The sequence below is a fragment of the Aspergillus foveolatus genome, assembly GCF_047715535.1.
Source record: "Aspergillus foveolatus strain CBS 279.81 unplaced genomic scaffold BDW70scaffold_4, whole genome shotgun sequence".
Lineage (NCBI taxonomy): Eukaryota > Fungi > Ascomycota > Eurotiomycetes > Eurotiales > Aspergillaceae > Aspergillus > Aspergillus foveolatus.
Genome location: NW_027396068.1, coordinates 256,016 through 275,725, shown reverse-complemented (window position 1 = coordinate 275,725; position 19,710 = coordinate 256,016). Strand labels below are relative to the sequence as shown.

The 19,710-nt window shown below is 50.7% G+C and overlaps 8 protein-coding genes across 8 annotated transcripts; 4 read left to right on the top strand and 4 right to left on the bottom strand.

Annotated features, from left to right (window-relative positions):
• Positions 1 to 120: 120 nt before the first annotated feature.
• BDW70DRAFT_128390 (transcription factor IIF subunit TFG2) lies at positions 121 to 1,587 on the bottom strand. Its single transcript, XM_073735431.1, has 4 exons — positions 1,199 to 1,587; positions 872 to 1,136; positions 625 to 821; positions 121 to 573 (listed from the first exon to the last, which is right to left on the bottom strand). The coding sequence occupies exons 1-4, from the start codon at positions 1,463 to 1,465 to the stop codon at positions 193 to 195; spliced, it is 1,110 nt and encodes a 369-aa protein (XP_073599891.1). The 5' UTR covers positions 1,466 to 1,587; the 3' UTR covers positions 121 to 192.
• A 574-nt stretch (positions 1,588 to 2,161) lies between these two features.
• On the top strand, positions 2,162 to 3,550 carry BDW70DRAFT_128389 (signalosome subunit 4). Its single transcript, XM_073735430.1, has 2 exons — positions 2,162 to 3,405; positions 3,490 to 3,550. Exons 1-2 carry the CDS (start codon positions 2,188 to 2,190, stop codon positions 3,514 to 3,516), a joined length of 1,245 nt encoding a protein of 414 aa, XP_073599890.1. The 5' UTR covers positions 2,162 to 2,187; the 3' UTR covers positions 3,517 to 3,550.
• Positions 3,551 to 4,123: 573 nt separating this feature from the next.
• Positions 4,124 to 5,154, bottom strand: BDW70DRAFT_147371 (uncharacterized protein; the record flags this gene model as incomplete). Its single annotated transcript, XM_073738708.1, has 3 exons — positions 4,124 to 4,948; positions 5,001 to 5,071; positions 5,133 to 5,154. 3 exons carry the CDS (start codon positions 5,152 to 5,154, stop codon positions 4,124 to 4,126), a joined length of 918 nt encoding a protein of 305 aa, XP_073599889.1.
• A 442-nt stretch (positions 5,155 to 5,596) lies between these two features.
• BDW70DRAFT_128387 (uncharacterized protein) lies at positions 5,597 to 5,957 on the bottom strand. Its single transcript, XM_073735429.1, has one exon. The coding sequence runs from the start codon at positions 5,910 to 5,912 to the stop codon at positions 5,739 to 5,741; it is 174 nt and encodes a 57-aa protein (XP_073599888.1). The 5' UTR covers positions 5,913 to 5,957; the 3' UTR covers positions 5,597 to 5,738.
• A 1,682-nt stretch (positions 5,958 to 7,639) lies between these two features.
• Positions 7,640 to 9,619, top strand: BDW70DRAFT_169474 (aldehyde dehydrogenase). The gene is made up of 4 exons (XM_073742693.1): positions 7,640 to 8,183; positions 8,232 to 8,625; positions 8,676 to 9,133; positions 9,221 to 9,619. The coding sequence occupies exons 1-4, from the start codon at positions 7,726 to 7,728 to the stop codon at positions 9,363 to 9,365; spliced, it is 1,455 nt and encodes a 484-aa protein (XP_073599887.1). The 5' UTR covers positions 7,640 to 7,725; the 3' UTR covers positions 9,366 to 9,619.
• Positions 9,620 to 10,813: 1,194 nt separating this feature from the next.
• Positions 10,814 to 13,632, top strand: BDW70DRAFT_82092 (WD40/YVTN/BNR-like repeat-containing protein). The gene has a single exon (XM_073744935.1). It carries the CDS (start codon positions 11,011 to 11,013, stop codon positions 13,441 to 13,443), a length of 2,433 nt encoding a protein of 810 aa, XP_073599886.1. The 5' UTR covers positions 10,814 to 11,010; the 3' UTR covers positions 13,444 to 13,632.
• A 1,392-nt stretch (positions 13,633 to 15,024) lies between these two features.
• On the top strand, positions 15,025 to 17,454 carry osm1 (putative fumarate reductase Osm1). The gene is made up of 5 exons (XM_073735428.1): positions 15,025 to 15,163; positions 15,227 to 15,295; positions 15,405 to 15,642; positions 15,700 to 17,144; positions 17,199 to 17,454. Exons 1-5 carry the CDS (start codon positions 15,130 to 15,132, stop codon positions 17,294 to 17,296), a joined length of 1,884 nt encoding a protein of 627 aa, XP_073599885.1. The 5' UTR covers positions 15,025 to 15,129; the 3' UTR covers positions 17,297 to 17,454.
• A 25-nt stretch (positions 17,455 to 17,479) lies between these two features.
• Positions 17,480 to 19,278, bottom strand: BDW70DRAFT_128378 (uncharacterized protein). Its single transcript, XM_073735427.1, has one exon. It carries the CDS (start codon positions 18,717 to 18,719, stop codon positions 17,679 to 17,681), a length of 1,041 nt encoding a protein of 346 aa, XP_073599884.1. The 5' UTR covers positions 18,720 to 19,278; the 3' UTR covers positions 17,480 to 17,678.
• Between the last annotated feature and the right edge of the window lie 432 nt (positions 19,279 to 19,710).

Here is a 19,710-nt window from a genome sequence, read left to right as displayed (position 1 = left end):
AAACCTTTTACATCGCTTTACATAGACCTGGTAGCTTATGATGTAGAATGGGTTGAAATAGAGAGTTGCATAAATATATAATGATGTGTGGCTATTATAAGATAAACAACCCAAACGCGTAATCAAATAACCCATAAACCCGGAAGACGCCGAATGTGCATTATGCTACATTGAAAACGTGAAGATGATTCTCTAGACCACGTTTTCGAATTGCGTATCATCGTTATCCACGCCGGATGCCATCGCATCGGTTTCCGAGCCCTCATCGAAGTTATAGTCCAAACCGGGTGCGGCTTCTTGTTTGACGTCCATAGCGTTCGAGTAGTTACTCTCTCTTGCCTCGGGCTTCAACTCCCACGTCATGGCGAAATCGCCGGATTTCACTAGGTGCGCAATCATCTCCAATGTTTGCTTAAGATAAGCCTCAGGTTGGCGAAGCCTAGCTTTGAGTGTCTTAAAAGGCCAGTATCTGTATTCGCGAAAGCACTGGTAAATAAGATCCAACAGCTCGTTCTGCGGCATGCGAGTGGTCTTGTTTTCCTGTGCTTTGAGTTTGGCCGGCTTCGTAGCTTGCTGAAGACATAGTTAGCCATAGACCAATTGTATAAACAAATTCGAACATACCACAAACGCGCCCTGCTCTCCAGGCAGAGCGTGCCTTTGTTGAAGCAACTTGGCCGGCATTTTATCAACATATTTAACTTCCCGCCTCGGCTTCAGAGCTTCCAGAGCCTTCTTCTCTGAAAGGATTCTGAATTCTTCGTTCTCGACAGGAAGACAGTTAAACTCTTCTTTCACATGTCCGACCAAAGCAGTTCGCTCTGCCACTGAGTCAGCGCACATGCTTCAATTTAACCGGACTACAACATACTTGGAATAGTTTTGCGAATATAAGGCTCCCACTTCTTCTTCCGCTCCTTTCTCCTTGCATCGCGCTTCATCGACTCGTATAAAGCAGACCTCGCTTCGCCAAAGGTGACCATCCGATTTTCGTAACCAGGAATGTCCTTTTCTGTGAAGAGATATGTATTCTGGGTCATGTGTAGCAGGTTTTCCGAATTCACCGTCTGCCGCGACAAAATATAGTCCTTGGGAATGTCGCGGTTCTCCTCGCTTTCGGTGAGGCGTAAACTGACCTAAGGGTTTCACACGGTTAGCTGCCTTTAAGTCTTTTTGAAAGCCCAGAACAATTCCGTACTCGTTTAGGATTGTTTATGTCTCCTTCTATTCTCACTGTGCCGATCTGAATTTCCTCATCATCATCCAGCTTGGACCAATGCTCCCAAAGCGATCGAGGTATTCGGGAAAGCCATAAGTTTTGGTCGGCGTTTGTAAAATCTAGGTCACCATCATCCTCGTATACATCTTCATCGTCGATGTCGGCGAGAACAGTGTCTTTGGTGTCGGGATCCGGTTTAATGTAAGGTGAGGAGGCGTCCTGCTCTTGTTTGATATGGGAAAACATGGCGCGTGGGGTCGACAAAATGGCGCGTTAAGTAAAAGCCTTCTACCGTGCGACCGGATACAAGTATGAGCGAGTGGCTGCAGCAAAGCCCTCCACTGAGAAAAGTGCCAAGTGAATGTGGTTGTTGGTTGAATGATGCAAAGGCGGCTCCGGAATACATCCATGCACCGCCCAAGTCGAAAGAATCGCAAAATGCGGGTCCTACAAAGGCGGTGAAGATGCTATACTACCATTCGAACAGACAGCTTTTGGATATGGCAAAGCTTATAGTTGGCTAATCCTACCCATAGCAGTTAAAGGCTGCATTGAGATAGAGGTTAGAATATACAAGTGTTTATTCCCTTTAGCCAGCAATCGGAGACGTAAGTTAAGGAGCCAAACACAGGATATCTAGCAATAATATATTACAGACCATAGGTAATATGTCATCTATTAATCTGCCTGCCCACTCTTGTATTTTATAGGTTATTGTATATGAACAACTATACCTCGCAATACATGGACTGCTATGATTCAAGATACATATAAATCTAATAGGTACCAGAGAAAAAATTTTGAAGTAAGTTCCTGCGACAATAATGCGGCAGTGGCTGCCCCTTTCTCCTGTAGATATACGCCTTATCGATAAGTGCATATTGATTGATCTTCAGGCTTGAGCTTCACGCAGCAATTAGATCCCCACCTCCAAATTCCCAGCCTCAACTCATCACCAAACCCTCCCCATGCCATCCCAGAAGATAGTCTCCGCTCTTGCGGAGATTGAATCATCAGCGAGTTCCCAGAACAAACTACAACTTTACAACGACCTTCTCTCCGAAACTGTGTCGGCATCACCGGAACCCCAGCTCGCCGACGACCTCATCTACTACCTTGACTCAGTCCTAAGCGAAGACCTCAGCATCGTCGCCGCCCGCCCTATCCTCGATTCCTTCATCTATACTCTACGAAAACTCTCCTCCGAGACGCAAATCAAAATAGCTCAACACGCCGTGAATCTCCTCCAGTCCCGATCCGCATCCGTCGAGGAGCAAGACGCCCAAATCCGCGAGATCCTAGCAGACGCATACGAAGCAGAGGAGGAGTACATCGCAGCTGCGAAAGCGCTCCAGGGGATTCACATTGATAGTTCACAGCGACTAGTCTCTGACTCCGCCAAAGTGAAGCTTTGGATTCGGATTGTGCGGCTTTACCTTGAGGAAGACGACACAACTAGCGCCGAGGCATTCCTCAACAAAATCAAAAACCTACCGAGCAAGATCGAAGACCACGAGCTGAAACTGCACTTCCGGCTCTCCCAAGCTCGGATTCAAGATGCCCGCAGACGCTTTCTGGACGCCAGTCAGGAATACTTCGCTGTTAGCCTCGCCGCTGGCGTAGATGAGAGTGACAGACTCCAAGCCCTTGCGGCCGCTATCCGCTGCGCTGTCCTCGCACCGGCTGGTCCACAACGGTCCCGCACTCTAGCAACACTGTACAAAGATGACCGCGCGACCTCCGTTGAAGAATTCGCCATCCTGGAGAAGATGTTCCTCGACCGCCTTCTCACCCCAGAAGAGGTAGCTGCGTTCGCGCAGCGCCTAGCCCCGCACCAGCTCGCACAAACCGCAGACGGAACAACAGTACTTGATAAAGCTGTTGTTGAGCACAACCTCGTGGCCGCGAGCAAGCTCTACGAGAACATAAAGACCGATGCGCTAGGCGCTATTCTGGGTCTGCAAGCTAGTGGGGATCTGACGGCTGGTGAGAAGGCCGAAGCGTATGCGGCGAGAATGGTAGAGCAAGGGCGGCTGAGCGGGAGTATTGACCAGATTGATGGTATAATTTACTTCGAGTCAAGTACGACTGCTACGAGGAGACATATTCGGCAGTGGGATGCTGGTGTGCAAGGGCTTTCGGAGGGGGTAGAGCGAGTCGCGACTAACATTGCCGAGGGCCATCTGGTACGTTGACCTCCTGACGTGCTGCAACCTCAATGCAGAATGGGTCGAATCGAGGTCATGCTGACATCTGTTTGATACCTTCAGAACTCCACTGTGCAAACAGCCCACTAATACGTAAGTAGATACCGCAGACAGACTAATGAAGACTCATGATAACCACTCGTAACTATATTTCTCTACCTACTATGTATATTCCGACTAGACAATGGAAAAGAGCATATAAAGATAGTGATTATTTGGTCACTCCGTATACGACCAATAGCTGCGTGACAAGGTAGGTCATAAACACTAAATGGGGTATAATACATTGCGTTGAACTCCGTAGCCATCATAAATAAATGAAGTAGCAGATATAATCAATCTCTGCCCTGGTAATGGAAATGACCGCCGACCTTCTGAACAGACTAGCAAGACTGGACCGACCAGCGTTATCCGGCTGGTTTCGTATACGTGTACCTACTTGCAGATAGCCGCCGTCTGGAGTGTGGACGTGTCTCGGGTCCCTCGGCTTGGGGCGTCTGGCCGCCAGGGTGAGAGACCACAGCGGAAATGTTATAGCAGGCAGTACAAGGGTAGGTCATCAGGTCATTGCGGGGGCGCAAGGTCATTATCACGGCGACCAGTCGCGCCTGCAGTGGCGGCCAGAGAATGTAAAAGCTGGAGTGCAGACTCCTGCGTCTAGAAAAGAGAGAGCCATAAATATAAACCGCGTATCTGGTCACTTATAAGAGCGAACTGATTGTCCGCTATTCTCCACATCTATCTCCGTGCGGACCTCAATAGCAAATGGACTTAGAGAGCCCTGGTAAAATTCGGAATTGTCTTGAGAAGTGGCGGGAAGCGAGGGTGCCTTATTACTCCGAATCTCCTCAAGCTGGTGGGCAAAGAACTTCTCCGAGAGTGGTGACTTGAGACTTGGTGAGAGCGGGGTATGAGAGGTCGAAGTATTTGTCTGATAGGTTCGGCCATAGTATGTTGCGTTGTCCACGCGGCCTGCGGACAGTTTGAATTGTGGAAACAAACCGCGGATGATAGGAAGGCAAGCGCATATAAGGCCGATCGATGGCTCAATGTGCGTCCATAGCGTTGCTTCATAGACGGTATAGGTGATGTCGGCAGGGTTGATCCAGAAGAGCACGACGATACGGTAAATGGACGCAAGGCAAACGACGCCGCCGACGGCGAAAACGCCGTTCAGCGCGAGTTTATCTTGCCAAGAGCGTTGGAGGTTCCAGATCATGGGAATAGGGAGGGCGAGGATGACGAAATCCATGAGGACGTTGAAAACTTGGTTAACAATGATGTATTTGTTGCTGTCGAAGCAATGACCGACGATGGTGTGGTCCCAGTAGGCGTTTAGAGGGCGGCATTGGAGGCCACAAGCGATAAAGATGGCGGCACCCCAGAGGGCGATTAGGGTGTTTATGGCAAATGAGGTCCATTGAAAGGTTTGGATTGCGAAGACGCGGCGGTAGAAACAGACAATGGAAATTTTGACGGCGGGACTGAGGGCAAAGTACGTGAATTGGTTTGCAAGGAAGATCTGGAAGGTTGGGTCAGTGACGTTCTTCTATTGCGGACTGAGTTTAAGGTACCTTGAAGAAATTCTGCATGGTTTTCTCGCTCAAGTCTGCCTGATGAGAGCCATTTCCTCCGATGACCACCCCTATAGAGAGGTTAGCCAACTGTTCCTGGTGATATGGCAGTACAGTGCTTCGTAAACTTACACAGCACGAGCTCGATATGCATTGCGAGTAGCAGTATTGCAGAAATAAAACAAAGGTAGTCATCCATTCCAAAGCGGACTCTCCTTTTGTTTCGAGCAAGAATACGAAGAACGACAGCAACTATGGACAAGGCGACGAGCGTTGTCACAGTTGCTATCATAGCACCACCTTTATGAGTTAGGGCCATTCTGAAGATTTAGAAAAGGAATGAAGCGTCCAAGCCGAAGAAAATATCAGAAAAGAGTGTCGTTAAATAAAGGCAGGAATGAAAGGAGTGTAATGAATGGAAATGCCAAATAGAGGGTATAGCAGCACCGAGCGAGATACCATCGGCGACACCTCTGCTGGCAGAAGAAATGATATAAGGAAAAGTAAGACCAGACAACAGGGCTCGGAATATCATATGTAATACCGCACCTGCTCCAGACTCCATCAAAAGAAAGACTTTCAAAGACATCCTCAGGAACAATTGGTCGGATCGACCGGGTCAGCAACAGTGACCCAGGGCACTGTCTCGCCGAAGTAGATCCCTTCCCCGTACGCCGAACGGAGTACTCTGAGGGTAATGAGGTCTTCGGCAGTGGCGGATGCATAGGGAAGAAAGGGTCATGATGCACTGCCGATTGGTGCAGGGCTTGTCAAGCAATGCATGCGTTTAAGCGGTCCATTTGCTGCTTTGAGATGTGGTAACAGTTTGGCGGAAGGCAATGTTGAGTTTTGCAGATATGATTGGATCTCTTGAAAGAAGAATAATAGGAGCGTCGTCATGCATGAGAGCATCCAAGTGCCTGTGGGCCCCGAAGCTGCATGCCTGTCAACAGTGACAAGCGAGGATCGACCACACTAGTATCCCCATTTGATAGATCGCCACGAGCCACCTGCATGGCCCAAGGCAACGGCTAAGCTTAGATACCGTGCCTTGAGCAGGAGAGTGGATCATGTCCATGGTACTATTGGAATTTGAAGCCAATTGTCGTGCCCTGGAGCCTGAGCACGCAACTACTGGTTAATAGTGTTATGGGGTCGAGCACATGGTGACATGGGTGGTATATCCTATATTCCCTCAACGTCGAGAGCATACCTCTCCCAGTCCAGATGCACGAAAACGATTACTTCGGGTAGCCAATGGAATCTTGGCTCAGTTACCGAGTTTCTGGGCGGAAGTAATTTGATAACTTTCAAGAGCTGGTGCAGTTGGGAGTAGCCAGACAATCACAAAGAGCTTTGATATCGTGATGTTTTCTGCCGAATGTGACTTGAAACTAAGCCTCAAGGTCCCCAATGAGCCGAGTATGGGGGTCAAGGTTACAGATCTTCGCCGTAGGGCAATATGACCTCAGAAGTTAGCCAGGATGGGATCGCGAGTCATCCGAAGTCAAGGCTTGAGTTCAATAGTTGTAGCCGTCTTCTGTTTGGGCCTGATTTGCAGTTGGAGGCTTCCAATTGCGGTAAACGGACCAAGTTCCAACCTGAAAATGTTCTCTTTCATGAAGATGGATGGTGGATAAGTGGGGTCCAATGAGGTTTTGAACTGATGGCACTAATGCCAAAGAGCTGTTGGAAGCAACCACGAGTCAACGAGAGCAAAGGACGAAGAATGAAGGATGAAGATTTGCCGGCTGCTCGCTTAACCATGCCAACCCGCCCCTTCCCGTGCCCGCTGGACGCTCAACATATCATCTTCATCAGCCTACTATCCATGCTATCCTTGGTCTCAATTCATCGAACATCTTTCAAGAACAAGCAATCCCCGTTTTTCGCCCTCGGCCTTTGAAATGGCTGCTGCGAGTATAACCCCTCAGTTCCCCGCTCTCGCGAATTCTTGAGTTCGCCTCTGGGAGTTGACCTTAAGAGCCAGGGGATGCACTCGGGATCTTCACCTTCCATACCCTATAAGGCGAGATTTCATAAGGAGAATTGTCAACTACTCAAATCTCAAGGTCGCAATTCCGTAGGCTTGGTGGGTCACTTTTCACTACTAGTACTATCTACCCGTTTTATTGACAAAATATTCCGTGCAGGTCAGACTCGTGCGCTCGGTAGTCGGTATCTTCAAGAATGCCGGTGATATCACATTATGATCCTGAAATGATCCTTGGTTCTCGAAAGCGTTAACGATCATGTTCCACGCATCGGTCTCTGGGTGCTGATATCACTGGCCACGTCTACCTTGGCGTACGCCACTTGCGAGAATCCCGTGGTTATGTAACAGTGCCTATCCGCGAGTGAGGTGTAGAATAGCACTTGGAATTGGAGGGCCCTGGTCCACAGCACGGCAGTACTTGGCGCTGCTTGCACTAGCTTTGCTGAGCGGAAGTCAGTCCGCTCCACGTTTTCGCGTCTCGACGCCTCGTGCGTTGCTCACGGGGTAGACTTAAGCAACCTACTGGAGCCGGCGACTCGGGGAAAAAGGGGACTAGACTCGGGGTACACTACTGCGATTAAAACACCTTTTATCTTGTTCCAGTGTTGATGATATCCTCTGTACAAGTCCAACTGCATGAGACGTCAATTGCACATCTCTCGTTCCCACATTTTATCCTTGAGGACCCGTTGACTTGACCCCTCTTTGGTTGGCTCCGGCTTTCTGACAATGACAACACCAACGCCTTCGGTTATTCCTTTGGTTATCAACGGCAGGGAGGAGCTGGCTTCCTCAGTGTTCGATGTAATCAGTCCTTACACAAACAAGGCCTGCTGGGCCGCAGCATCTGCTTCACCTCAGGATGCTATTCGTGCCGTTGAGGCAGCCCAAGCGGCGTTCCCAGCATGGTCGCAGACTAAGCCGACTGTCCGACGAGATATACTCCTCAAGGCGGCAGACATCCTTGAGACTAGACTGGAGAAATGTGCCGAGTTCATGCGGACGGAGATGGGAGCAGATGCTGGGGCGTCACAATTCTTCGTTGTCCCTCTGGCCATCCGTATGTTGAGGGAGGTGGCAAGTCGCATCACCTCAATTTGCGGCAGTGTACCTGTTGTCGAGGCGGAAGGACAGAGCGCAATTATCTATAAGGAGCCGATGGGAGTTATCCTGGGAATCGTACCATGGTATGTTTGCTGATCGCTAAGCGGCGTCGCACTTGACTGATGATATAGGAATGCACCGTACGTGTTTGGTGTTCGATCTGCTGCCTGTGCCCTTGCTGCCGGCAATACGACGATTCTGAAATCGTCCGAACTCACGCCATGCTGTTACTGGGCGCTGACTCGCGCCTTTCACGACGCCGGATTGCCAGACGGATGTCTCAATCTTGTGTCTTGTCGCCCGCAAGATGCGGCAGAGGTGGTTAACGCCATGATTGAGCACCCAGCAGTGATGAAGATCAACTTTACCGGAAGCACGGCTGTTGGCCGGAAGATCGCTCGTGCTTGCGGGCAGAATCTGAAGCCATGCCTGATGGAGCTAGGAGGTAAAAACAGCTCTATTGTGTGCGCTGATGCAGATATTGAAACTGCTGTCAAGTCTGTAATCGCCGGGGCGTATTTGAACGTATGAGCAATCCGCTCCTGCACGTAAATCTGAGCGCTAACAGCTTTTAGTCCGGCCAAATTTGCATGGCTACAGACCGGATTCTTGTGCATTCCTCCATTGCACCAACTTTTGTGGAGGCTCTCAAGAATGCTTTGCAGTCAATGTCTGACCCCTCATCTGAGCCTCCAACTCTGGTCAACGTTGCGTCCAAGGCGCGTGTGCAGCGACTAATCGGGAGTGCCCTTGAAGCTGGTGCCCATATAATTTACGGATCCGTAACTGCAGACTCCGACGCAGCAAACTCAGATTCTGGAGTCCGTATGCCACCCGTCCTTCTAGGCGGAGTCAAGGAGGACATGGCCGTATGGCAGGATGAAGCGTTCGCTTCACTAGCAGCTTGTATGACATTCGACACAGAGGAGGAAGCAGTCCGAATTGCGAATAGCAGCGGGTATGGACTGTCCGCGGCGGTGTTTACTCAGGATCTGCGAAAAGGCCTGGCAATGGCCAGGAAAATTCAGTCTGGGTAAGTAATTTCCTCCTTGTATTCATCCGCCATTGGTTGCAACGTATGATTTTTATCCGAAACATAATGCTTACAAGCCTTTTGCAGCGCCGTACATATCAACAGCATGACCATTCACGACGAGCCCGTCCTGCCTCATGGAGGCGTTAAGAACAGTGGCTGGGGTCGATTCAATGCCTCTCAAGGCTTGGAAGAATTCTTGGTTACAAAAAGTGTGACTTGGATGGACTGATAGCTTATTATCGGTAGCAAGATAATATATGCGGCTTCATATGGAGTCCACCTTCAAAACAAGGATGCCCTGAATGGTGCTAAGCTCTTGCCAAGGAAGTCTGAGGTCTGGAGTCTGCAACCATGAAAAACACCTCCGGGTAAAAACAATTGTGCAACGCTCTGCTTTTCTGGTATAAACGTGATTCAGTGTCTAGTGTGAGATTCTGGGCAACATGTCTGAGATTCTTACCACAATTCCCCATCTCGACTATTATCTAGCTTCAGTTTCGGAGAGATACTCGCCAGTTCCAGCTCGGTCGGGGTCAGAGCAATAAAGGCCCTGATCGACCTTCCAAACGAGATTGTCCTTGCTGTTCGCAGACCTTGGCCTATGCTCATCCTACCACGAGTGCCAGGGAAGAAACCCCTTTGCTGGGCCACAAACAACCAAATCATATGTGCACTGATACGTATGCTGCCCTAATGCAACGAGACCACTATGCTCACCGTAGCTCTGCGTACTGCGGTTGAGGTAGGTAATGAAGACGCCGTGGACCTACCTCTGAACTTCACGGTATCCCGGTCCAGTCTGTCTGCTTGTTGAAGCCGGTGTGCACGCCACGATATGACGCCCCTTCAGCCCAGCTCCTAACCGGGACATTCCTGTAATCAGCATGTTTCGTATTCTCGGCGCTGACGAATGTTGAGGATGTGCTTGGGCGCACGCCGGCTGATGTATCAAAGAGCTTTGGCAGCATGCTGCGGTGCATTTGCTCTAATGCTTTGCGTATCAAGAACCCGACTGTCGGTCAGAGAGAAATAGGCGGCATTGGAAATTCCCTGCCACATGTTCGTTAGGGATCTGCCGAGGATTTGACGTAGGTTACGGCTTGTCTGCTTGCCAAGTTGAGTACTGAGGAATTCTCTCAACGTACTGGGCTCTCTTTGAATCGAGTTGAACTCTGCTGGCCTTTGAGCTTTTAGTCAATGAAGAGTGGATGGATCAAGTACGTTCTGCCCTACTCCTGTAGAAGATAAGCGCAGACTTAGGGTTTGTATTGCTGCGTCGGCTCGAATCCGCGGGCCGAAGATGACTTAGGCTAATATGGCCTTGTCTACACTTGAGAATCCATTTATGTTCGCTATGCAAAAGAACAGAAATTCATTAAGCACTAGCCAGGAAGCATACCCATATAATGGTTTTCTCGAAATCGTACCGTTCCTCTTTTGCATCTTTCATCCGATTCGCGGTTATTATCCGAGCGCTTCAACCGGGCTCATCCGGTTTGAATAATTACCACCAATGCCCGCGAGTATCTGTCGTGTCCTTCCCCAGATTCGGCTCTTCTCCGGTGTATCCAGCGCTAGAATGGTCTAGTCCGAGGCGACTCGATCCTGGAAGAAGGTGTTATTTCGCACTACTGCATTGCTGGATCCCTATTCATGTACTACTTGAATATGGGAAGCCTTGGTGCTTGAGGGTAAAATAGAAGCACTTAGGTACTAGATACAGACGAGAAACGGACCGAATTCCGCTCCGCATTGATGGAAATGAACATGGCGAGATCCAACATTGTATATAATGTACTGACCCTCCTAGTTCCACAGGAGTGAGACACACTCGTTAGACACTGTGCCTTCTTCCGACAGGCACGAAGAGCAAGATGAGGGCGAAGAACGGACCCGGCAGGTGGTTGGCCCTTACAGCCATAGCCACATCCTTGAACACCCTCGCTCTCGCCGCAGCAAAGACAATTAACCACTCCTACGAATTCAACCCCGTCGTCGTCTCGGGCGGTGGCTATATCACAGGCATAATCGCCCACCCCACGGAAAAGAATCTGCTCTACGCGCGCACAGACATTGGGGGAACATATCGGTGGAATGCGGACGAGAGCAAATGGATTCCGTTAAACGATTTCATCAGTGGCGCGGACGAGAACTTACTTGGGACAGAGAGTGTTGCGCTGGACCCCAATGATCCGGATCGGCTATACCTGGCGCAGGGACGGTATTTAAGTTCGGGGAATTCCGCCTTCTTTGTCTCGCAGGATAGAGGGGCGACATTTGATGTTTACCCGGCGCCGTTTAAGATGGGTGCGAATGAGCTGGGGCGGAATAATGGGGAAAGACTAGCTGTGAACCCGTTTAAGACGGACGAGCTCTGGATGGGGACTAGGGATGCGGGCTTGATGGTGAGTGAGAATGGGGCGCAAACTTGGAGAAATGTGAGCGGGTTCCCTGAGGCGAATGCGAACGGAATTGGAATCTACTGGGTAATATTTGACCCCAGGAGCGAGGGGACGGTCTATGTTGGCGTTGGGGTGCCTGGGGGGATTTATGTTACGAGGGACTCTGGAGAGAGTTGGGAGGCTGTGCCTGGGCAGCCAGTAGAGTGGGATGAGGATATCCTGGTCTTTCCAGATGAATCGCAGCCGCAGAGCACTGGACCGCAGCCGATGAAAGGTGTATTAGCAGAAAATGGCGCATTGTATGTGACCTATGCCGATGCACCTGGTCCGTATGGTGTGACATATGGCGGAGTGTATGTCTACAACACGACTTCATCTGAGTGGACCAATATCACGCCGAAAGCTAACAACTCGTTTCCGGCGCCATTCGACAACCAGACTTTCCCGGCGGGGGGATTCTGTGGGATCAGTGTTGATTCAAAGAATCCGGAAAGGCTTGTGGTGGTATCACTGGATCGCGATCCCGGTCCGGCTTTGGACAGCATGTACCTCTCGCATGACGGTGGGAAGTCCTGGAAAGACGTGTCTCAGCTTTCGACACCACCTGGCTCAGGCGGGTACTGGGGTCATCCGATTGAGGAAGCTGCGTTCAAAGATGGTACCGCTGTTCCCTGGCTGAGCTTCAACTGGGGCCCTCAATGGGGCGGTTACGGTGCCCCTTCTCCCGTTCGCGGGCTGACAAAGTTTGGATGGTGGATGACGGCCGTTGTTATCGACCCGAGTGACTCTGACCATATTCTTTATGGTACCGGAGCGACTATCTGGGCAACTGACAACTTGTCCAAGGTCGATAAGAACCAGTCTCCTGGCTGGTACATTCAAGCTCAAGGCATTGAAGAATCGGTTGCTTTGGCCTTAGCAAGCCCTAACGGCGGCAATTCGCACCTTCTCACCGGTCTGGGTGATATCAACGGATACCGGTATGGAGATCTCGACGTCCCTCAGCCAATGTTCGACTTACCGGTGTTTTCAAACTTGAATGCTCTCGACTGGGCTGGCCAGAAGCCGGACACTATTATCCGTGCCGGCCCTTGCGGACACAACTATACTGACGGCTGCGGACTCGCAGCGTATTCGGCGGACGGTGGCAGTTCGTGGACCAAGTTTGCAACCTGCATTCCCGGCATAAACACAAGCTCCTCGAATCCCGGGGTCATTGCGATCGATGCATCAGGCAAGAATATCGTATGGTCATCGGCAATGACAGCGTATTGGCCGACTCTGCAGGCTATCACAACTCGCACGAACGAATCCGGTCCATACGTCACCACTGACTTAGGACAGACTTGGGTGTCTCCAACTGGCTTGAATGTGCAGACCCCCAACATTAGCGCTGACAGAGTTCAACCACGAACGTTTTACTCCTTCACTGATGGGACATGGTATCTGAGCAGGGATGGTGGCCTCTCATACCGCGCCTACAAAGCTAAAGAGGTCGGGCTGCCAGCATACTCGGGAGCGCTGCCAATTGCGAATTTCAACAGAGCAGGCGAGATATGGCTGGGCCTTGGGGATCATGGAATCTACCATACCCGCAATTTTGGCAAAAAATGGGCAAAGATCACTGGACGCGGAGTAACAGCAAGACAGCTAACAATCGGTGCTGGAGCGCGTCGCTCATCAGAACCAGCACTTTTCATCGTTGGAAAAGCCGCGAGCCATGGTGCTCTTAGTAAAGACGGAGTGTATCGATCAGATGATAATGGTAAGACTTGGGTGCGAGTCAATGACGAGAGGCATCAGTACGGTGGAATTGCAATGATACAAGGCGATCCGCGCGTATACGGACGTGTCTATTTGGGTACCGGCGGTCGTGGTATTATCTATGCTGATATCAAGGAATAAGAGCGCAAGGGCTGAGAGAAAACCCACGAGGCAATATGATCCCATGCCGAACTCGAGAGATGGCGAATCTAGATCGTCGGTCTCAGACCAACTTCTGTATTTCTCAAACATTTCCGTAGTTGGATCAGGTAATCTGGTGTAAGAAGAGGCCAAGCAAATGACCTTCCTGCTTCGAAGACGGGTACATCCCATATACAGTGCTAGAATACTGGAATACATACAGCAGAGCTCATGCCTGCTAGGAGGCATCCGGTATTAACCCGATGTCGTTTTGCTCGGTGTTGTTTCCGAGCGAAGTAAGAGGCTCGGGATAGATAATACCGAGCACTTTCGAAGCGGACAGCTGGCCTTCGTCGGGGTGGTGTCCGAATCTTGAGTCAGAATCTTGAACATAGACTCCGGAGTCCACAGGAGCTCGCATCTCCGTTTAAACAGTTTTCTTCACTATCAGCATTGTTTGCAGCCGTCGGTAATTGATTCTTCCTCGATGGGAAATTCAGAGCAGGTGACCGCGGTGTTTGAGCCCAAGTTACGTCATTAGCCTCAGTAGCCGACGGCACACGTGACCAGTTGCCGATGGCTCGCGTGTCTAGACATTGAGGAGTACGGAGTAGTTTGAAACTTAGAACTGCTGGATCTCGAGATGTCGAAGAGAGCATTTGTATAACGCAGATTCCCTGAGCTTGGTGAGATGTGCGCGGTAATTCCTGCCTTGTACAATGAGGTAGCTTGCTGTGCTCGGCCCGAGGCATTACCGGATTGGTCGTGGCAGCAACATGATTGATGAGGGGGGATCAAAGTAAGAGGTAAGTAAAGCGGTTTACAGTATTGAGTGGCTTTTTCTAATTGCTCATCGCAGGCAGTCCGTTGACTGATGATACAAAGACCGGTCGATGTCTCAGCATAGTACAAGAGATCTGAACGGCGAGAAGCATTGACAGAGCTCGAGTTTAGGATGACCCAATCCAACGATAAAGGGCGAGCCGAGTTGCTGAGGTGAGAGGGTCGGCAGGGTCTGGGGAAGGCACCGTGCCATGCTTAAGTCCAATTTGCATGTGAAAGTTGCAAGTCATTCGACACGACTGACCTGCTGAGAGGGGATTGGAAAGAATCGTCCAGTCGAGACTGAAGAGAGCATGTGAAGTCTGATATCCCCAGTGAATCCAATGGTCGATCAGATACCAAGAAATTGAGGATCCCTGATGATGGTTGACTACTGATGGTTATGGGGGTGGATGGACAAACCAGCACACGGGAAATGGCCTTTACTAAGAGCAGTCCACTCTCCCCGGACTCTCAGTGAGTTTTGTCTCCATATTATGCTCCGCGAAATACGGGGAAGAGCCATACACTCTAAGAATGGAATTGTAAAACCATTAAACGAATACAAAGTCAGTAAATGATGATCAGTAAATAAGCCAGATTCGGATCGATTTCAGACCTGGTACATATTAACTAATCAAAAGTCAACTCTGTATATGCCGGTCGGACTCAGCAGGCCGTACCGTGTGGCAGACCGTCAGTGAGCCTCGGCCGAAAAGCGACTTTCTCCCCCGTCGGCTTATGAACGAGTCCTGCCCTTTAAGACCGTCTGCTTTCCCTCCGCCCTGAATTCTTCCTCCACGTTCCTGCCTTTCTCCTTTCTTTCTCTTCCATCTCATTTTCTTCCAACTTCATAGATCAATCATGGCCCCCAGAGTAATTGTTGTCGGTGGTGGATGTGCGTCCTCTTCCTTCATTTCCCCAGTGTCTCCCCGCAGTAGCTGATCGTCTCGTCCTTCAGTGTCCGGTCTCAGTGCCGCCCACACCGTATACCTCAACGGTGGAAGTGTTCTCGTTCTTGACAAGCAAGGTATGTCGCTGCTGTCGCTACGCTCTATTATCATTTCCCCGGGCGGAAGCTGCAGTCTTCGAGAGAATACGCAGTCCTGCCACGACCAGCCGAGGCTAACATTCACCAGCATTCTTTGGTGGCAACTCAACAAAGGCCACCTCCGGTATCAACGGTGCTCTCACTCGCACCCAGGTCGACCTCAATATCCGAGACAGTGTCAAGCAATTCTACGATGACACATTGAAATCCGCCCGTGACAAGGCTCGTCCTGATCTCATCAAAGTCCTCACATACAAGTCCGCTGCTGCCGTAGAGTGGCTGCAGGATGTCTTCAACCTCGACCTTACACTGGTTTCTCGTCTTGGGTAAGTCGGTTCTAGCGTCTATTCAGTCCACCTTTGTCCGGTTGCTGACTGTCCTAGTGGCCACTCGCAGCCCCGAACCCACCGTGGTCACGATGCCAAATTCCCTGGTATGGCCATCACATATGCTCTCATGCAGCGCCTAGAGGAGCTCGCCGAGTCGGACCCCGACCGCGTTCAGATTATTAAGAAGGCTCGTGTTACGGCTGTCAACAAGGACGGCAACGCTGTCACTGGTGTCACATTTGAGGTGGACGGCGAGACGAAGACGGCTGATGGTGTTGTCATCCTGGCTACTGGTGGTTATGCTGCTGATTTCGGCGACTCGTCGCTCCTTAAGAAGCACCGTCCCGACACGTTTGGTCTGTCCAGCACCAACGGTACTCACGCCACTGGTGACGGTCAGAAGATGTTGATGTCCATCGGCGCCAACGGTATTGACATGGATAAGGTTCAAGTCCACCCCACGGGTCTTGTCGACCCTAAGGACCCCACTGCCAAGTTTAAGTTCCTAGCTGCTGAGGCCCTCCGTGGTGAGGGTGGTCTCCTCCTCAACTCTGACGGCGAGCGATTCTCTGATGAGCTTGGTCACCGTGACTACGTCTCCGGTCAGATGTGGAAGGAGAAAGAGAAGGGCAAGTGGCCCATTCGCCTAATCCTCAACAGCAAGGCCTCTAAAGTCCTTGACTTCCATACTCGCCACTACTCCGGCCGTGGTTTGATGAAGAAGATGACCGGCAAGGAGTTGGCAAAGGAGATTGGTTGCGGCGAAGCCAAGCTGCAAAAGACGTTCGATGACTACAACGCCATTGCCGAGGGCAAGAAGAAGGACCCTTGGAACAAGCGCTTCTTCCACAACCTTCCTTTCAGCATCGATGATGAGTTCCACGTTGCCGTCATGGAGCCTGTCCTGCACTTCACCATGGGTGGTATCGAGATCAACGACCGCGCCGAGGTCCTGAACTCTGAGCACAAGCCCTTCGATGGCCTTTACGCTTGCGGTGAACTTGCCGGTGGTGTCCACGGTGCCAACCGTCTGGGTGGTTCTTCTCTCCTCGGCTGTGTCGTCTACGGTCGTGTCGCTGGTGACAGCGCTAGCGAGTATCTTTTCAAGAAGCTTGTTGCTGGCGGTGGCTCTTCTGCCCAGCAGCGTCTTGGCCAGATCTCTCTCCACATTGATCCCGCTACTCCTGGCAAGGTCTCTGTTGAATGGAATGGCGCTGGTGCTGCTAAAGCCTCTGGTACTAATCCCGCCGTCTCCACGGCACCTCTCCCCGCTAATGCTGATGCCCCTGCTGAGACATCGAAGCCTCCGACTAAGCCCCCCAAGAAGTTCACCATCCCCGAGACCGAGTACTCGATGGAGGAAGTGGCCAAGCACAACAAGAAGGATGATTTATGGATCGTCGTCAAGGGCATTATTCTCGACGTGACCAACTGGCTGGATGAGCACCCCGGTGGTGCCAACGCCCTGTTCAACTTCATGGGGCGTGATGCCACAGAAGGTAAGATTCCTTTTCCATATTCATGTTGCTAGTATGATACTTACTAGTCGGCAGAGTTTGAGATGCTCCACGACGACGAAGTCATTCCTAAATACGCTCCTCATATCGTCATCGGTCGGGTGAAGGGTCAAACTCCAAGCCTTGAATACTAAGCATGAATAGACGAGCATATTTAAATTGACCAAAATCTTGAATGACTACTTGGATACATACCCTTCTTATGTTTGCTCTGCGACGCCTTGATTTGTCATGATGTTACCTAGCTATATTTCTCTATCTGTAAGATACTATGTATATCTTTCATGTTTCATACCGTTTGACAAGTAGTGTCGTAGTAGTTTCTATATCCTCTTTTAACCCTTCTCTCCGTTTGCGGACGCTATAGTTTCTAACGCAACCACTACCGCCAAGCGAAATTTGATCGTGGTTATCCGGCAAATTAATTAACTTCGGAGTACTTTGAAAATTATACATTCGCTCGCGAGTTGCCTCTACGTCTCACGGTTGTGATAGTATACATAGTACTTACTGGTGTCAATGCTGCATATGCTTCAGAATCATCTTCAATCTTCGAACCGCAGGTCCATCCTCAGTAATGCCAGAATCTTTCTTGGACTCAATCTCCTTAGCAGCAGCCTCCAGCGTTGGCCGTAAGTAACCCCAAACTTCATCGTGGTATTTCTCCTCGACAGACATCCACTCCGCCGCACCGGGCAAATTTGCCAAGACAGCATCTCGGAGCGAAGCTGCGTCTGTCGCCGACGCAGCGGGAACCGTATCAAGGAATGAGCCAATATCTGGGACGAAACTGAACGAGTTAAGCTGTCGCTTCTGTTGTGTGTCAGTCGTCGACTGCGAGTCGGGGGGTAACTGGCGTCGGAACGACTCAATCATTTGCATCTCCGCTGGGGTAAGCTGAAGTGGGGAGAGTTCTGTCTCGACATATTCTGGAAGTTCGTTGGCTGAGGGAGGGAATTCCGGATCGAAAGTTTGATCATTCAGAATTGCGACTACAGCGTCGCCGTCGGACGGGTTTAGAGTTGGCGGTGCGGTGGTTCCATCGTGGTAAATCGAGGATGCGAGTCCAGACCCAGGTACTGAGTTTATAGCTCTGCCTTTCCCTTTTGTCTCGTCGAGAGGATCGATTGTGTCCGACAAATTCCCGCCGTAAGTGCTCTGGAATTCATCCTCCGTGAGCCGAGGTAGCTCGAATCCTCCCGAATGAGTCGTAGCTGGTGATCTGAATGTTTCCGCGGGGACATGAACGTTCTGATCGCGAGAAGACGACGAAGATGGCCCGGTAATGTCTTTGTATTGCTCTGTGGCTGCTAAGGCTGAGGAAGATGAAGACGGCGTAGCCTTGCCACTGTCCGAGAGTAGATGCCCAATATCTCCCGAGGGAGTAGAGGAGAAGAAAGTATTTCTCGCGAGTCCAGAGGCTGATTTCTGAATGCGTGAAGCTAGAGAATGGGTATCCTGGTCAGGATGTGCAGGGTCGCCGTCGTTCCTGTCTGGTCGTTGTTTCGTGGGAGTATTGCTATCCTCAGAACTACCCCGCTTCTGGTGATCGGACATGGTCGGTCGGCCGAGTGGTGCGGCACCGCTAAGAGGGAACGGGAGCTGTGAGAGCGGCAGGGCTAGAATCCTTTAAGGAGCTTGGGCTGGCGAGGGCACTGAGTAGACAGAAGTATAGCTATCAGGTCTTGTCGACAGCTTGTGGCTGCTACGGTTCGGATCAGAGGAGCCGGAATGGGCAGGAAGGGTCTAGGAGCATGTGAAGACTTGAGCCGGCTAGATCACATACTGCGATAAATTGTACTGTAAGGGCGAAGAGCAATTCAAATCAAGAAATAAGAAACGGCAGGCCAAGTTTACGCAGCCCCGTGGTCATAGCACGAGGTTGCATAGAATGCATACAAATCGGTCGGAGCAACTACTCTCTATGTTCCACGGGATAAGGAACTCTGGGGAGAAGAACGAACAAGTATGGTTATAGTTCTGGAGCCTCCCAAGAGTCGGTGTATGTTCCAGATAATACACAGGGAGACAAGCAAGGCGAGAATGAGATGGGATCATGGTTGATGTCAGCGCCCACTCTGGCGGTTGGGTTTACGGGCAGCCACTACCACCACTCCGAGACGACCACTTTCTCCCCACCACCATCCGCAACGGGTCTTTCCAAACCGCCTCACCTCAAGATTCCAACATCCCCGTCGTCATCCACCCCCTCCCACTACGATCAACGTCCACGCTCGTTCTGCCCATCAACAGCGTCGACTGTCTGTTGCTGGAGTCCGTGGTTGTTGCTGTCGCTGCTCGTTCGTGTCTTTTGCGGCGAATTAGTACTGATCATCGCCATCCTCACGACTCGAAGGGACTACCAGAAGAAGAAAAAATTATTCCTTCCGCTGACAGCTTCTCCCCTTCTACGTTTGCCAGCTCAGGCTGTCAATCACTAGTTCCTCTTTCGCCTGCAACTAACGAATCAGTCTCACTGGGTACTGATCCTCGTTGCGACCTCATTTCACCTCCTTCTCCCGACTTGGGTTCTTTAATCCCTATCCTC

Excerpts from the sequence above, each read along its gene's own strand:
- osm1 (XM_073735428.1), top strand. The coding sequence starts at position 15,130 with ATGGCCCCCAGAGTAATTGTTGTCGGTGGTGGAT. Across the intron at positions 15,164-15,226 it reads AATTGTTGTCGGTGGTGGAT|TGTCCGGTCTCAGTGCCGCC; the intron begins GTGCGTCCTCTT and ends CTCGTCCTTCAG. Across the intron at positions 15,296-15,404 it reads TCTCGTTCTTGACAAGCAAG|CATTCTTTGGTGGCAACTCA; the intron begins GTATGTCGCTGC and ends AACATTCACCAG.
- BDW70DRAFT_128378 (XM_073735427.1), bottom strand. The coding sequence starts at position 18,719 with ATGTCCGATCACCAGAAGCGGGGTAGTTCTGAGGATAGCAATACTCCC.
- BDW70DRAFT_128389 (XM_073735430.1), top strand. The coding sequence starts at position 2,188 with ATGCCATCCCAGAAGATAGTCTCCGCTCTTGCGGAGATTGAATCATCA. Across the intron at positions 3,406-3,489 it reads ACATTGCCGAGGGCCATCTG|AACTCCACTGTGCAAACAGC; the intron begins GTACGTTGACCT and ends TGATACCTTCAG.
- BDW70DRAFT_128387 (XM_073735429.1), bottom strand. The coding sequence starts at position 5,912 with ATGCTCTCATGCATGACGACGCTCCTATTATTCTTCTTTCAAGAGATC.
- BDW70DRAFT_169474 (XM_073742693.1), top strand. The coding sequence starts at position 7,726 with ATGACAACACCAACGCCTTCGGTTATTCCTTTGGTTATCAACGGCAGG. Across the intron at positions 8,184-8,231 it reads ATCCTGGGAATCGTACCATG|GAATGCACCGTACGTGTTTG; the intron begins GTATGTTTGCTG and ends CTGATGATATAG. Across the intron at positions 8,626-8,675 it reads TCGCCGGGGCGTATTTGAAC|TCCGGCCAAATTTGCATGGC; the intron begins GTATGAGCAATC and ends AACAGCTTTTAG.
- BDW70DRAFT_128390 (XM_073735431.1), bottom strand. The coding sequence starts at position 1,465 with ATGTTTTCCCATATCAAACAAGAGCAGGACGCCTCCTCACCTTACATT. Across the intron at positions 1,137-1,198 it reads ACATAAACAATCCTAAACGA|GTCAGTTTACGCCTCACCGA; the intron begins GTACGGAATTGT and ends TGAAACCCTTAG. Across the intron at positions 574-624 it reads GAGAGCAGGGCGCGTTTGTG|CAAGCTACGAAGCCGGCCAA; the intron begins GTATGTTCGAAT and ends CTATGTCTTCAG.
- BDW70DRAFT_82092 (XM_073744935.1), top strand. The coding sequence starts at position 11,011 with ATGAGGGCGAAGAACGGACCCGGCAGGTGGTTGGCCCTTACAGCCATA.